The sequence below is a fragment of the Embiotoca jacksoni genome, unplaced genomic scaffold (assembly GCF_022577435.1).
Source record: "Embiotoca jacksoni isolate LCO1_2020_lvr unplaced genomic scaffold, fEmbJac1.0.p SCAF_8, whole genome shotgun sequence".
NCBI lineage: Eukaryota > Metazoa > Chordata > Actinopteri > Embiotocidae > Embiotoca > Embiotoca jacksoni.
This window is the reverse complement of record NW_027185436.1, coordinates 8,527,341-8,545,139: the sequence shown is the minus strand read 5'-3', so window position 1 is coordinate 8,545,139 and position 17,799 is coordinate 8,527,341. Positions and strand designations below refer to the sequence as shown.

At 38.7% G+C, this 17,799-nt stretch overlaps 1 protein-coding gene across 3 annotated transcripts in view; it reads right to left on the bottom strand.

Annotated features, from left to right (window-relative positions):
- Positions 1–17,799, bottom strand: part of oxct1a (3-oxoacid CoA transferase 1a) — a 44,042-nt gene that overhangs the window by 1,522 nt on the left and 24,721 nt on the right. For 2 of the 3 annotated variants that reach the window (XM_069139155.1, XM_069139158.1), the window contains 2 exons: positions 9,354–9,443; positions 8,349–8,429 (listed from right to left, as the gene is read on the bottom strand). In XM_069139155.1, coding sequence (XP_068995256.1) covers positions 8,349–8,429; positions 9,354–9,443 — 171 coding nt within the window. The other variant, XM_069139157.1, reaches the window with a different exon arrangement.

Genomic DNA, 17,799 nt, shown 5'->3' with positions numbered 1-17,799 from the left:
GACTCAGAGTTTACACATTTTACACAACTGAGTGTGCATGTTCATAAATGAGGACCCTTGAGATTTCATCTCTGAGAGGAATGAACCCTTCTGCAGTATATGGCCAAAAGCATTGGCTCTCTTAAAGAGAACCCAAGATTAAAACTTTTTGAAAAGTAGGATGGCACAGCGGTGCACTGGCCATCAGGAATACTGGGCCGCCACATTGGTGGGCTGGTCCCTCTCTGAGCCTCGACACACTTGGCATTAACATCTTTCCTGGGTGATCTGAAGACAAGTGGTCAGCTAAAAGTACACGTGTGAATGCACTCAGGATGCATTGAAAGCTGATCTGCCCTGTCCACATTTAAAGGTGGTTTGGGACACACATGGCTACATTCTTTTAGCAGTGTGAACATAAATGTGTCCTGGGCCACATTGAAGGACCACCTACTCAACTGACATCCTCTGAATAGGCAATAGAAATATTGAATGCGGTTCTTGGTGCCACATTCGTCGGTTCCGTGTGCTACCGTCACATTACAGCAGGTTTGTTAGGTTTGGATGTTTTTTCCTCCACTCAAACAGTTCTTAGATCTGAAAATCTCTACCTGCTTTTTCATTTTTTAGTTACAGGAAAAAAATTTGATTCTGCAAAGTAGAGCTTAACTGTACACAAAGCATGGGAGATTTACTTGTAAAATCGGAGCTATAAAGCAGCTGTTAAGTGATTAAAAACACAAGCAGTTACATTCTTGTTTCACCAAATGCTCTTTTGGGTTTAATTTTTAGATTTTTAGTTTTCCTCGTCTGTAATTTCTGACGCACACCAGACATAAAACTGTGGAAGAGCCCCTTCGTATTGTTCAGAGCCAAAGTTATTATTTTCATTCTGAGCAGTTTCTGTGTTTGCTACATCAGACTGATATAGTTTGATCAGTCTAAAGTGTAATATTGTCTCAAACACGCTTTTCCCTGGATTATCTTTCTGCTTGGATTCATGTACATTTAGTGAATAACTATCCTCAATATTAACATTTCCTGTTGATTGCCTCGTCTTTTCCTACTTTAGTTGTTAAGGGTTGAAATGATTTTCACCATCAACACAACTAAACTATCTCTACAACACAGAATAGACAGACAGCAGCAAAGACAACCTTTACCTTTTCATTTGTACTTGTTTTAAAACTCCTCTTTGGACATCTATCTACCGTAATTTCCGGACTATAAGCCGCTACTTTTTTCCCACGCTTTGAACCTCGCGGCTTAAACAATGACGCGGCTAATTTATGGATTCAACGGGTTTGGAAAGGCTGGACTGCTGCGTGTTGAAGAGGGCAGCATGAGCTCAGCGGGGAATTTGCCTCCGGATGAAAGTAACGAGAGCGACAATGAAAACGATCCAACATCGGATGAAGCAATTCTGAGGCTGTTCAACTCCGACACCGAAGGAGATGACTTCAGTGGTTTCAGTGCACAGGAGGAGGAAGACAGTGACCAATGACTTTCTTGGTAGGCTACTGTTTACCACTAATTTTTTTTATTTTTGTTACAAGCCGTGTTTCGTTAAAGCCCATTTATTTTTGTTACAAGCCTGTGTAAAGTTCATTTGTTTCAATGTACCGGTAGGCACCTGCGGCTTATAGACATGTGCGGCTTATTTATGTTCAAAATAATTATTTTTTAAAAATTCAGTGGGTGCGGCTTATATTCAGGTGCGCTCAATAGTCCGGAAATTACGGTATATATTTTTTTTGCTATTATGGAGTACTGTTTTCTAGATTCATCCAAATTGCTCTAATAATCTAATTAGCTAAATTTCATATAGGATTTTACTAAAATCAATTAATATAATATAATATAATATAATATAATATAATATAATATAATATAATATAATATAATATAATATAGAATAATATAATATAAAGATCCTATTTCAGTGAGATTAGCAAGATTGACTTTTGAGTTTCGATGATTCTCTGGTATCTACCCCAAGTTATTCCTGTTCTACATTAACACTATTAAGATAATTTCCCATCTCCATTTAGACAGCCAAGGAAATCTGTCAAAGCTGATGGTTCAAATTGAACGTGAGAGTATTCTCAGTTAACAGACTGCTGCTTATCAACACAGGTCTGACGTGACAAATTAGGGGTTCACACTGTACAGCTTATATAATCATTTAAAAATGAATATAGAGCAAATTCATTATCCCTATTTATGCAAACAATGCAAAAATACTAAGACAGCGAGGCACGCTCATCCAAGCTGGGGCCCTGTTGTTTCTCTCAGCAGGGACTGACAGGCGAGGCCACAGTCACTTCCAAGCAAAGCCTGTCAGGACTCTCAGCTCATTAAATGCACACACACAGAGACGGGGTAGATGTCTCACTCCGACATAGCGAGACAGATGGAATGTCATCGGGAACGAGAGTCTACGGATAACACAGACACGGACGCGCATCTCTAATTGTGACACGTGTCGCAAATGATGAAGTGAAATTAAAGATTTGTTGAAATGTGCCAGTGGTGGTTGATTTAGATGCAACAACAGTGTGCAGTTTTGGTAGGTGCCGTGGTATGTCAGTGTAAAACTCGCAGTTTGACTCTGCTTTACAATGCATAAGACCTTGGCGCATAATAGTCTGGGTAAGCTATTAACTATCAGCCGACCTAATTTCTAATACCAACATTTCACTAATAAAAAACAACAACTGTGCTTCCATTTGCAAAGCTGCCTTTTACTGGGAAACTGTTGAGTCACCTTTCTTCACAGTCTTCAAAGCCACCTCCACCAATAACCAGATTTGCAAGTTAGTCAGTAAGAAGCTGGTAGTCTAACCCATGTGTTGTCTGGCAAGAATGACTGAATGTCATGTAACAACAATACGCACCCATCTCTCAGCTAGCTTTAGACAAATGTGAATACAAGAAAGAGATAGGTGAAGAAATTAGAGTTTGACCCTCCAACAAATAAACAAAAGCTTACCCAGGATCCTGTCAATGTATTCCAACAATTGCAAGGAGAAGATTCTGAGATGTGTTCAGACAAAAGCTCACAGTAGGACCATAAAGAACTTTCAATTTGATTGCTGGAATAATAATTGCCATCATTGGTATTGCTGTCATTATGGAAAATGCCAAAGGTAGCGCTTTTCTATGTGATGATTGAATAATTCAGGAGCCATTTTGCTTCATCTGTGAATGAATGGGCAATTGTGTTTTTACTTTCTCATTTTTAAAACAGGAAATAATTCTCTAAATACCTGTTAAGAGGGGAAAATACAGAGAGATATAGTAGAGACCTTTGTGAATGACAGCAACTCGAGCAACAAGGGCAGCAGAGGTAATGTGATCAAGACACACACAAACACACACGTTTGGGCAGCTATCCTTGTTAGGACATTGTATTGATTTGCATTCATTGTGGACAGCCTAATCAAAACCCTAACCTTAACCATAACCAATCAATGCCTAACCATAACCTAATCTCAATTCACACCTCCTAACCTTTACCAGGACCCTAGCAATTAGGCTTTGCCTCATTAAGACCAGGCTTTGGTCCCCATAACGACAGCTGGTCCGGATCAGTATTTATGCCGGAAAAAGGTACCCAATGAGGTTACAAAAATGCATGTACATTAATGATAACGCCGCAAGCAAACAAGCTCGTAAACAGGGCAACTGTGATTAAGAGAAAAAGAAATGGCAACATCGTGTCTAAAATCATCCAGCCATAGAGAATCAGCAGAGACACGTCCTGAGGCAACAGGTTTCCTACCACCTAGGATCTCCAAACAGAACAACACTATTTCAAACAGCTCTTGAATTACTATCCCTCCTGGCCATTGTGAGCCAAAGAGGAGTCTGTGTCTGTGATAATATATTGTGTACGTGAGCATATGTGCTCGTGTCAGTGTGGAGAAAGAAAAGTATATTTCGTCAGGTTTTGAACGTCCCAGTTCAGGTAAAAAAAAATATATATATATTTTGGAAACAATTTGGATCAGAAATTTGTATGGATAGCTACAGGTGGAGAATAAATTTAGGATAACCACTCTAATTAAAGGTACTTCTTCTCACTCGATGTATATACCCTCATTTTCTACGGCTCAGAGTCACCTTAGGGATAAACCACAATAATAATTATCCTCGTAGTCCACTGGCAGTTTTATAGTCTTGCTGGACAACGTTGAACAAAAGGCCCCAATGCTATGCTGCTTGGCTGTTGGATTTTATTAATCTCACCATAAATAGCTGAATATTAAGATTACACATGACTTCAGACATTGGCTGAAATATTACCCTTCTGGTCTTGGTGACAACAGCTTTGATTGGCTTATCTCTATCACTTCATGCGTGTGACTATTCACCATTATATGAGACATAAATGTCCTGGTAAAATAACTCTGTGTGGAAAGAGCAAAATCCTGCAGGAAGATTTATAGACTCACAAACTGACATTTATTGATCAATGTTCACTGACAATCACAGATAATTGTTTTTCTCTTCGTTATTGTCATGGAGAAAGATGGTAGCAGGGCAGACTACTGTCAGACAGATTTATTGTTGGTGAAATTGCACCACAAGGACTGCAATAACCTGCAACAAGCAAAGTTAGACTGGAAATTAGAGTGGAAACAATAAATAATTTCCTCTCATCAAACATGTCCTTCTTTTTCTCACTGGGTGTGTTATAGCTTCTTTAAAAGGAATATGCTTTTTATTTATGTTTCACCTTGGTTTTTCAGTATCAACTGAAAAAGAATATGGGCCAAAAATCTAAAATGTATATTGCTGCCAACCAAATGTATTATATAGTGGAGTAAAGATTTCAAGCCTACTCCGGTCATAATTCCCACATTTCTCTCGTTGGTCAGATTACTGTAACTGCAAGGCACTAGAAGGCTTCCTGGAGGTACAGTAAATTATGGTGTGCACATTGTTTGTTAATCAATCTTGACCAAAAAAATATTCATAACATGTACATAATTAAGGCACTCTGGAGTCTTTTTACATTGCCTCAAAGTCACACCATTTGAGCATTATTATGTTTCCAAGACATTTGTGGATCTTACTGTAGCTGTAATTAGCACCTCAAACATGAATGCATAGAACAAATATTTTAGCTGTCCTTTTATTACAGCAGGTGACCTAGTTTAAACATGGACAATTTTGCTTTAATACAATATCAGAGGGACAGAATGTCATTGTCAATAAATGCCAAGAAAGGAGGCCTGAGGAAATATACAGTTCATGAACTGAGACCACGCCAGTCTGATCTCATTGCCATAGATTCAAACATCCCAGACAAATGACACTATGATGCAGATAAATGCTTCTTCACACACAGCTTTTACAGATCTCTTAATGTTTGGTGTTCACATGAATATGTGTTTCCTTGGAACAAAATTGAGCATTTCAACCGCTTCATGCAAATAAGTAGCATTGAATGCCTTTTTCATTCTGTTCTTTTCATCTCTGATCCATATACCGTCTCTCAATAAAGGTAATTATGCAGTATGGCTGACCTAGCGCTCAATCTCTGTCATCTGTTGACAACAACAACACTTAACAAGTATAAAAATCATGATTTGATTAGCTCCCAACTAATCAAGTTAACCGTTGCTGCACTCACACCATCATTCAAATCAGCAATTTACTCTTGTGCTGTTTGACAAAAAAAACCACTATTTTACAGTGGTAATCACAGACAGAGCTGGAGGTAACAAAAAACACTTAACACCACTTGCAATATCTGAAAAGATGACAAACTCACTGTCAGATGTCAACACGGAGGGAACTTTTTTTTTTCAATCTTTTCAAAGCACAACAAGCATGTCATCAGAAGAATAAAGTATAAGGGGTGAGAAAACTATAAAATGGACAAAGAAATGAGTGGAAAACGTCAATATAGAAGAAGCTAAATAAAAAAGGAGGTCACAGACTCTGGACTGTAAAAATTCAAGTCATACAGAAAGTAAAAACCTGGGAATGTAATAAGAGAAGACAGTACGTATCAAGAGAGAGGAAAAGAAAGCAGCAGCAGCTGAAATGAGGAAGAGGAGGAGGTGGTTCCAGTGCTAGCAGAGCAGTAGAAAGAGTTTTAACCTTTATAAATGTTGACCGAAATCTGCTTGCTGAGAAATACTGTGCAGTCACAACAAAAGCCAATCGAGCAGGAGAGAACGGGGGTAGGCGGGTGGCATGGACACACGCTCTGACAGGTCATGTTTTCAATGAACAAGTTTCAAAGGCAGCAACCACCAGAGGGTAACAAGGAACTAACCAGAGGGCATGAGGACACAAAAACTGCATCAGTTACAAGCTCTACCAGCTACTGGAACATCTCTCAGGACCTTTTTTTTCTGTACCTCCTACACATCTTTTCCTGAATTTCTCTTTATTCTTCTTAATTCTTCCTTCCTGTATTTTTCTAACTACCCTCTCTCCTCATTATTATTTATTTCATATGCAGGGTTAAATCAATTAGGTCAGCAAATGTTTGCATATTCTTCCATCACACCCCACAGTACATAATCCATAGCAATCAGAGCACAAACACAGCTGCTCCGCCTCAGGCAAGTACACCCTGTGGTCTCCCTTTTAAAAATGAAAAATGGGAACCAACTCACAACTGCCACCTCATCTGTATCTCCCCAACTCTCATGCTATGGTGTGTCAATAAGACTTCCCAACAATATTGCGACATCAATCTTGTCCATCACTGCCACTTTGGACTTTGTATTAATAGCACAACTCATACATAACAAACCCTGCAAACTAACAAACCCAACCATTCTTAACATAGGAATGTCTTTCAGAGGTGGAAATTAAAACCTTATGGACAAGAGCTTAATGCAAATTTTGGGTTTGCAATGTGTGCCTCACTTCACAGCATAAATTATTGAGTACAAAACAAGCAACCAGCGATTATCTGTGGCTGCAATTATAGCACAAGCATCAACATCCTTATAAGTATTGCCTTGAGGCGGGGATGCGAGTATCAACAACATACCTAATGAAGGGAACCCAACCCCAACCATGAAAATAAAAAATAAAAAACTAACAAAATCAATACAGAAACCAACAGACTGAATTAGTGTTCAAAGAATAAATGTAATTTCCATCTGTTGTTTCAGACACATTTATCAGCTGCTTGTGTGTGCTTGTTTTTTTTAATGTGTGTGTGTGTGTGTGTGTGTGTGTGTGTGTGTGTGTGTGTGTGTGTGTGTGTGTGTGTGTGTGTGTGCGAGAGATATAATTAAGAGAAAGAGACAATGTGAGTGACTTTTGTTCTGTTGGGTTCACTGTCTCCGTGTGCTCCGTTTATTACTAAACTAATGAGCTGTGATAAAACAGAAATTCAAACCCACTGACTACCGAAGTTACCATAATACATTTTGGTTCCAGTCATTCACTCCTTCAAGATGAACAGACAGCCCTCAAATAAAACAAATTCATGTTAAAGACATGAAAAAGCACATTTAGCTTGACTGATTAGGTACATAGACAGTGCACAGCCATAAACTGTATATTAAAAAAAAATCCGCTAGGAATGACAGTAATATGATACCAGGGAAAGAAAACAACAATCCCACACTTCAGCTTATTGTATGTATAGGCTCAATCATTTTGACTTATACCACTTTTAGACATCACAAACTGGTATAGTGAGTGCAGGTCTATCGCAAGTCTAATGACACATGTTCATCCTGCAGCGGACCCATTCATATCTGACTGTTGCACAGTAGACACATCTGTGTTCTTACATGTCACATAAAAGGCAGGTTCAATCCGTGTCCGCAACAGCATTTTAACACGTGACAGCTCAGCCAGGCACTGCATCTGACATCCAAGATAAAGGAATGTTGTCTCTTCTCCGAGGAATAAACATGGAAGGTGTCGTCACGCCTCACAATACAACCAGTCCTGATTGCAAACCACACTAAGCATCTCGTGCAATAATTGACCCGCATCTAACCCGGATCGAGAAGGATGGCTGGTTGACGTGGGCTGACCCATATGTAGCTAGACTCGACACAAGTCTAAAGACTGGATTCATTCTTGGCCGGCTTTGACGCGGCACCGGAGCTGATCACAGTCATTCTAGACAATTCCTCAGATTCCATAATACTTTCAGTTTCAGAAGCAACTCTCCTCTCTGTTCTGTTAAAAAAAAAAAGAAGCAATTTGTCTTGACGGAAGTAATGTGCACCACTCTCAAGGTCTGAATGAGGTATTAAGTAGGCTACAATTGGGTGTCTTCACCTGTGTATTTGGTGCATTAATGTTCTATTTAAATTTCGGTTGATGAAGGCATATCTGCATATTTAACCAACACGCATAACAACATAAAAATGCACCTTTTCTGTGATGATCCGATCCACACACTGTTTTCCTGTCAAAGGGAGGCTGCATTTGTCCAATATCTTGTGTTTTCCTCCCTGAAAGAAAAGAGCAGTTGGTTAAATGAAAGGTTATGTATTCACTTTAGCCAGTTAACTGTGTCAGTGACTTCAAATAATGTCTTAATTCTTTTGGGGATGCAGCTTAAATTTTAATATATTCAGGGATGCAGCTGGTTATGTACAGTCATCCTAAAGGATATACAGCACATACTCCAGATGAGTGTGTCTCAGTTTCCCCGGCAGGCATCTTTAAGAAAGACACACGCATCCAAATGCCTCCAACGCTGGCTCAAAAGCGCACATCATACCCGCACCCAACTGCCGCCCCCACCTTCCCTGTCATGAATGAATACAGGCTTGAGGGCAGTAAATTTATGCTCACCTGCTGCACCATCTGGACTATAGCTGGGCGCCAGACAGCGCTCCATTAGCAAAAACAGCATGCTTCTGTGAATGCAGAATGTTACGCTGCCCTTGCATCATATTGGCCTGGACTTTCTAAAAGTAAACCAATTCAGTTGCATTGCCTACTGCTATAGTCAGAAGCCCTGTGGGGTTATTCATTACTTGCTGCAGCACCAGTCAAACTAATCAGCTCTTCCCGAAACACAGAGCGCAGTTCTCGACTTCTACTTAAATTAGCTGAAGACGAAGAAACAGGAGATGGCTTGTGTGCAGAACCTCATCAGGATGAGCCTGGTGCTCTCTGGTAAAGAGGCATTGAGCAATCCATTAACAGAATTATCCTTAATCAGCCATAACATTCACATTCATTACTGTAGGAAGAAGATACAAGGCACACTGGTGCAGGTTCTAACATGGGAAAAAGGAAATTGCCAATTCAAATTGGTCTGGACTCCAAATACAGCAAAGGAGTCTTTTGAGGGGATTTATGAAGGCAATGTTGGTTAGACCATGCACAATAAAACTCCGTACTTAAACTCTTAAATGCATACACACCTTAGCTGAGTGCTCCATGGTGACCACCACCTTGGTTCCAGCACTAGCCACCAAATCCATGGCTCCTCCCATTCCCTTCACCATCTTTCCCTGAGAATGGAAGATTAAAAACAACAATTGAAGCACAATCCAAACCCAACAGTTCAATCTACACCAAATACACCAAAACAGAATAATGGTAAACAACAGTGACTTAAGGGGACGGGAAGACACGGCAGCAATATTCTACCCATTTAAAGTAGCTCTTAAAAAACAAATCCTGCTCCATCAAAAATTTCGGGCGGGGCGATATGGACAAAATCAAATATCACAATATTTTGAGAAAATAACTTGATATTGTTGTTGCAACTACTTTGTTTTCACAAAATATTTACACAGAGATTTTTGATAAATAATAATCTGTAATGTGAATATAAAGATTAAGTGATACATGACTAAACATTGATACATCGCCCAGCCCTCATCAAAAATACATACAAGTTTACAAAACTGCTTTGTGTCTTTGGTGAGACAATATCTTCTAATGCTTTGTGCTCAGTAAAGCCTTACTTCATCCCTGCAATAAGCAAGACCCTGAAAAACTCCACACACATGGAGACAGTGAACAGGAGGAAGACATACAAGTGGATCTTCAGCATTAGAAAAATACAGTGAGGCTACAGTGGCAACACTGTAAAAGGTTTGCCAATTAATGATGATAAAATGTCCACCCAAGCAATCCAGAGTATGCTGAAAGAGTCAATATTGTTCGAGGTTACTAAAACATATTAGATTTAAGCATAATTGAGAAGAGGAGGCAATGAAGCAGTTAGATAGAGTTTAAGAAACAAAAGAGTGAAATGCAAAATAGAGCTCACAGATTTCAAACGTTTCCAGTTTAACAAATCTAAACCACATTTTTAGAGGAGAGAAAGAAGGCAATCAAACCCAGAACCCAGTATAAGATTCCCCTATATTGCAAAACTTAACATTATCAACTATTAATTGGGACCGTTGCTTCATTATACTTTATAAATATACAAGCCTTTGAGGGGTTCTGCTCTAGAAATGGCTCTCAAAGCCATACCTTTGAAGAAAATGCCTGGATGGTTTGTGAAAGACTTGTGTTGCTAGCAAACAGATCAACATCCACATCAATAAATATTCAGGGAGTTCAGTCTCTTATTTTAGGCAGAAAAACATAATGACAACGGCAAATAAACGAGACCAGTGCGGAGAGCAGGCAGGAAGGTGTTTTGCACTGAAGCAATCTCAAGTGTTCACTTTTCTACCTTTTAAATTAGGTTTTGTAATAAGATTGTCAAAGTAGGGGCTTTAAAACATGCCTGAATGCTCCTGTGTAGAAACCCAGCACACTAAAGCTTTGTCAAGTCACAATTCAGTGAGTAAGTAAATACTCGTTTTCTTCAGTTAAAATACAATCATAGTAAGTTTGTATTTTCAAAAGCAAACCAAGAAAGGTACTTTAAAAAAGCAATCTGAAAGATCATCACCACAACAGAATTGCCAGCTGGGTGAAAAAATTGTCTCGAAGTCCCGCACAGTTCCCAGAAAAGAAGGTTTCTAAATAAGGAGGGCTAACATGCAGATATGGCCACAGGGCGACGGCTGCGTAACGGAATTAGAAACCCATTTCCTCATCAATCATGTGAAGAGCCTGTTTTGCTCTCTGCTCAATAACCAGAGGATATATATGCCAAGTGTGGTGGATCATAAGGATACTGTCTGCCTCTGGGGAGGACAGCTGGGTTGAGGAGATATCAACTGAGAACAGCAGGAGCTTTGGGAGGGGGGAATGAGGAAGTGGGGAAGAGCATATAGAGTATGGAAGAGGCTGCATTTAATTTCCTATACTTCACTTTATTATCTGAAAGAACCACAAATGACAAGCTTATCAAAACCTTTAAATAAAACCACCAATAGCTATGTTATTAAAATAGTATTTAAACGTTTAATCTACAAACACAATCTTTCAATGACCTTTTTTTTTTTTTGCCTTCAGCATTTTCATTCAGCACACAGCCACTTTTACGATGAAACTTCAAAAGGAAAACTGTACTTTTTCATATGATCAATGTTAATGCGCTTTATGACAGCCACTGGGCTGGGTGGTGTGTGCACAGTCCTTAAAGGATAACACTGTCTGACCAAATAGTAGCAAATCAGGATTTAAAGCTGCCGCCTGAGCTAGAGACCTCCTAATGTACTCCAGCTACGAATTGGACTGCTGTTGATCAAAGAACAGATCTGTTTTCTAGATGACAACCAGACTAGTGTTAAAAAGTAGCCTGGTTATGATCAGTACAATCAATCCATCAGTGCAATGATGAATGTTTGAGGGAAATTACAAAATAATCTAGATCAATTAAACATCTACTGGAACCATCTTTGACTATAAAAATGAATGAGCTGTATATTTCTGGCTACTGAAACTAAAACTATTAAAGGCAATACTTTTTTGAACGAATGCGAGCTTTGCGATAAAATGATGCAGCCAAAGAGCAGTTTAGCTTAAATCAGTCCTTAAATAAGTGTGTATGAAGGTACGCATATGGTGAAATGGCTCACTAATGCTTCTGACCTTGGTAAATATGAAATACTGTGATGCAATAACATTGTTGTGGAGATTTGCAGACAGGTTGGGGCTCTGTTGCTAAGTGAGCACTGTCAGTGACCTATATTACTGCGAGGACTGGCATTTGCTTCTCTGATTTACAGCTTTGGATGTGGTAATCTGAGCCAGCTTTGATCAAAACTGCTCTGATCAAAACTGCTTTGTGCAGCAAAATTCAAATGTATCTTTATCTGTACACTATGTGTGTGATGAAAAACAAATTTATAAAATAGTACTTTGGAATAAGATGATAATCTATTCCATCCTGCTCACTAAAAGGTATTTATTCAAACAAGCTGTAACTTTATGTTGATTGTCTTCTGATGTTTTCTGGCAGGACTAAGCTGCTCTGCTTTGGTAAACCTCTTCACCTGCACCCAAAAATGGAACTATTCATGACTACCTGCCTGTCACTATTGGAGGCATCCCAATTTTGGAGCTAAGTATTTTGCAAAAACAATGCAGAAAATATGGGTGTTGCCATACCATCTGGCTTTTGACCAGATGCTGACACAAATGGAACAGATACATTTTCAGAACAATATCCGTGGAAAGAAATATCCTCTGCCAGCGACAGTAGAGTAATTTAATCATTTCATTAACAAAACTGAGATTATATTAACCTTGCTGGTCCAACTGAACCCACACAGGTTTATAATTTCCACACCACACTGATGTGTGTCCATTTGCCTGCTGTAATCTGAGCTCCACAGGGGCACTATTGAAAGTGTATATCTAAGACACATTTTCATTAGCAGAAACACATAAAAACATGAAAATAAGCTGAGACATCCATCTTCTGAACAGTGATAACTGTTGCTCAGCTGCTCAAATAAAATCCTGGTGGCACATTCATGCATATTATTTGGGAAAACCTTTTTTATTGTTGCATAATGCATTACAGAACCCCTAATTTCATTCAAATTGCAAAGCTGTTAAAGGTAGATCTGAAATTTTCAAAAGCACGTCTATATTAATGTTGTAGCTTGTATTTCACCACTTCACATTTGACCCTGTAATGAGAACTTGTTACCAATGTTATTTTTCTTTAAAAATCCACTTTGCTTTTTTACTGGCTTACTGAACTATCTCTTTAAAAATAATCCTTGCCAGAGGCAGATATACTGTAGCCTACACGTATGCTAATTAAACAGGCATTAAAGAAGATGACAACGATGGAACACCAATTCACATAATAGCCATAAAAGTGAGTAATAATGTGGGGGGATGCAGGACGCAGTATCAGTTGTGCAGAACCCAGATAATACATCACTTCTTAAAGTTGAAGTTTTGCTAAGATGACACCTATATTAATATGTAATAGCAGATACAATGACACAATCAGTCCCACTCAACCACGTTTCACTGTGAGACCCCCAAAGGCACGCAACCAAGGCCCTATTACTATTAGATATATTATAAGATTAAGTATGAAACAGCAATAAAACTGCAGTGCATAATACACTGCCGATCTCTCTGTACAGGTAAACGGGGTCAAACAAGTGTAGCAATCAAAACAAACTCTGGATGCAAAAGGTACAACTTCCTCTATTGTTTAAGTGTACAAATAAAAATAAAATAAAAAAATCTGTTGCCATTTTATCCATTACAAGTCAAAAGGATCAATTCAGAAGGCAACTGCTCACACATGGGTGAAATTGAAAATTGAAAATATGCTCTTGTGGCAATAAAGAATGAGAGAAGCATATGGGAAGCATACTTTGACTAGCACTGTATTTTTCTTACACTAAAGTGGTTTGTGTTGCCATGACAACAGAATGTAATTTTCTCATTCATTTTGCGAGTGTCCATTCAGTGGAAGAAACACCACAGAAAATGACCCCTTTATCCATCCAAGAGTTCCCACTTACCAACTGGCTTCCTTTCTATCCCGCTCCAATTCTTTGACAATCTCCACTGTCTGATACAAATGGCTCTCTATTTAATAACATAGTGACGGACTGCCACAAGCCTTCGTTACCCAGACAACTAATGACAAGATTCAGAGAGAGGAAACTGATAGGAAGACAATGGACACTGTTCAAAGTGACTGAAAAACACAACTGTTTACAGTGTGGAACTGGTGAGAACAGTGCAATCTACCATCAAAAATGACCCAGACTACTTTAGCAGCCCAGCCAGGTAGATTAACACCCGCAGAGGTAAATAAAGTCATTCTGTTTCAATGTGGTAAATTATAATTATATAAGACGCCTTATTTCACTTTTCAAAATAACTAGTTTTAGGCCACATGCAATAACTGAGTCTATTTGCGCAGCCACGGAACTACTGATCATTTGCATGAGGCATTTAAGGAACATCAGTACATTGTTGCAGATTGCGTGCATGTGATTCATTGAGGGGATATCTGGAAATTTACAAATAGTCGGCATTAGATTATAGTAGATTATAGCTACAGAAAATAACCTAGGTTACACTCTCCCCCTCTAAATGAATAAGTCTCTGCATGCACATCGGTCACAAGCATCCACCCGCACAAGTCAATTCTCAAACTGTGGGAAACATTGGGCCTCATCATGAGCACTTGAGCCAGTAACTGCATTTTAATAGTAAGTAGCTCCAACTAGCACTTTAAGCTTAAGTAGCACTTAGGCTGCAGTTATACTGAGCCTCCAGGGGTTTGGAGTATATGTCTGATGTAGGGCTTGTGTTAAATTTAGTTTTTTTTTTAAATTCAGTTTTGTCAACTACATAGCTGCAGCATAAATGAATTGTATTTCACTTAACAGTCATGCCATTTTGTGCTCTATCCCTCATGGGATTATAACACAACTTTACACCCTTACCAATACAATTGCCTAAAAGGAAACAATTTCCACAGGCTGGTCACATGCTATTTCAGGTAACCATTACACAAAGAAAAGTAATACATTGTCAAAATTTTCATGATAAATCATCATAATCATCATCTACTCATTACTGATGCAAAGTTTTCTTCCGAAGTCCCTATGAATTTCTTTAATAAGATGCTATATTTAGAATTCTCTTTTTCAAACACCCATTTTAGCCCTTGTGATATGCAAACAACAATAAGCATATTAATATGGCAAAAAAACCCCAAAAAAACAAGATGAGATATATTTTTCATTTTTACTAAATTGCACACTGCACAAATTCAACTCTCTCCTTCCAAAGTACGGAGTACCAATCCATTTAAATATCTCTTGTGATTGCTAGAATTCCAGCAAACCAAGAAAAGAAAAAAGAAAAAAACAGTATGGAAACACAACAAATTTGTGTAAACATTTTTGGGATAAGCAAGAAGCCGCAGGGGGCCAAATCTGGTGAAAAAGGGTGGTGGCAAGCAACTATTGTGTTACAACATGTTACCAACTAAATACAATATGTACCGTAATCAAAATGGATTCACATTGTGGGCAATTCACTCTCAAAGAAGCCATCAGTGTGTTTATTGAGTCTGTTAATCAGAGGGCACATTAATTTCTGGGTAAAATAATTAAAGCTGCAGATATTCTGGTGGGTGATGTGTTCACCTGCTGAGGTTATTGCCTGTACGTGCAGAACAGCAGTGTGCAATTTGAAACAACACTATTCTGTCAAAATTCCTGCTCTACACAAGTAAGACTCCTTTTGTGGAATAGCACTATTTATTAGTGTACTACGAGAAGTATGTAATTTGGAATACAGCACGACACTTACCAACGACCTAGTAACAGAGGCAATTTCTAGTCCTTTTTATTGCTTTCTAGAGATTGCTTCTCAAACTGAATAAATACACCACATAGAAACATAAAACTGCTTACTCTATCTTGTTGTAAGCAAGATATCCGCTGAAAACGGATAACTATGGACTCATTTATTTATACGATTTTAGCCCCATCCCATGTGTTAAAACCAAATCGGTCAAGCCAGGCGCCGCTAGGATAGGGAGTTCAAACATGGATATCTTAATAAAAATGTAGTGCGGCTGCCGGTTAGAAATCTGTGAGGACGTACATATGTGGGGACACGCTGTGCATCTCCTGTGAAACTGCTGGGAGCCCCCTACGTTTAGGTCAACCTGATAAAGGCATAGTAGCTAAATGATAAAGTAGCACAAATCCAAAATGACATCCTTTATTATATTACCCCTTTCTCGCCATCTTTTGTTTTTCCAGATGTTTCAGGCTGAGTGGAGATGCAAAAGCGTTTCAAAGCCCTCGACTGGAAATTGTTCATCGGTATTTTGCATATTAAAAGCATTCAAAATCCACATAATCATGCTGAGAGTGCTGTATCCCCAACTCCTACGTAAAACATTTCCAATTTCACGCCGTGCACCCAACTTAATAATTTTCATTATCACAAAAGGCGGGAAACGTAATTCTCTTCATCCATCCTTTCAAAAGAGAGGATAATGAAGATTGAGGCGTAGGTGAATACAGAGGTATGTGTGCCTGCGTTGCTGCATTATTTCGCTGTTCAAATTGTCCAATACTAGACTGACCAAACAAGATAAACCCTCTGCTTCTGAGCAGCTCCACTGCAGAGCTTCAATATCTGAAAACAGGCTTAATTAGCAATTTAGATGGACAAACAAACACGACTGAAGAGGTAAAATGAAAATCAATGAAGTTACAAAATTAAAAAAAATCATGCTCAACGACTATTCTTATGCATACAGCTGCCTTACTTATAATAATATATTATAATAATAGATAATTACCGTATGTTTACCATGTTTTATTCTCAAAGTCAGTACATGGGAACACATGAAACCACCCGGTTGCTTAGAAGAGATGCTTCTATAAAAGGCTAAGACAGTTTTGTATGTACCCTTCAGTTGAGCAGAAAACAGCTGTGTGCCGCAGGGCATTCTGGTTGAACCCTCCCACACTGTGAACAAGCTTTTAATGGGTTCATGACCTTAGTAATCACAGAGGAGGAGTGGGGCCACTGTGGCTTTAAGGCCAATAGTAATGATGATAATGAAATATCCAGTAATATTGTTAGCCGCCCATTACACTGTAGCACTCAGAAACACCCCTTCCCCTCTATCACGTGACTCTGAGCTCCTGATTAACAACCAAGGCTGCACCTTTGTGAATCCGTTCAATCCAAGACATCTCAATAAATTCAGATGGCCACCATGCATGAAATAAACAGGAGATTATATAATAAATTTGAACTGTCTGAAGAGAAATAATATAACATAATATTACAACAGATATTTTTCTAACAATGACCTTTAACGTCTGTTGAACTTAGAATTTTTAGCAGGAAATAAGTAAACTTAAAAAAGGCGGATTAGTCATTCATTGGTCACAATGAAACCACGTACGAAGTGTAGAACTAAAAAATTAACTGATTAGTTGATCAACAGGAAACGAATCTTCAAATACGTTACATTTCATGTTTCAGGCAAAAAATTCAAACACAACTTGCTGCTTTTGCATTAATTAAATCAAACTCCTCTACATTCCTCAAAATTACCTATTTAGAACTTTCTTCCAATAATACAAATCCAATAATGCCTTAAAGTGGCATAGATGTGACATGACACCTTTGCCATCATTCAGTATGCATGAACCAATAAATATGCAAATACTCCCAGGCTCCATCTCCACCCACCCCTCTGCAGCTGGCCTGGGATTGGTTCCTGAGGTATGTGACATATGAAACATGAGCTGTCAAAACTAGTATTTTTGTTACAGTAGGATAACCACTACTGTTCCAAAGTGGAAATGTTCAGCAATGGCATTGGCTGCTTATTATGTTCATGATGTCTTGTAGCATGTGAAAACACCAGATGGACATGTTACCAAGGTTAAAAACTAGATGTTCATTGGAGGGAGACTTTAACTGCTGTTT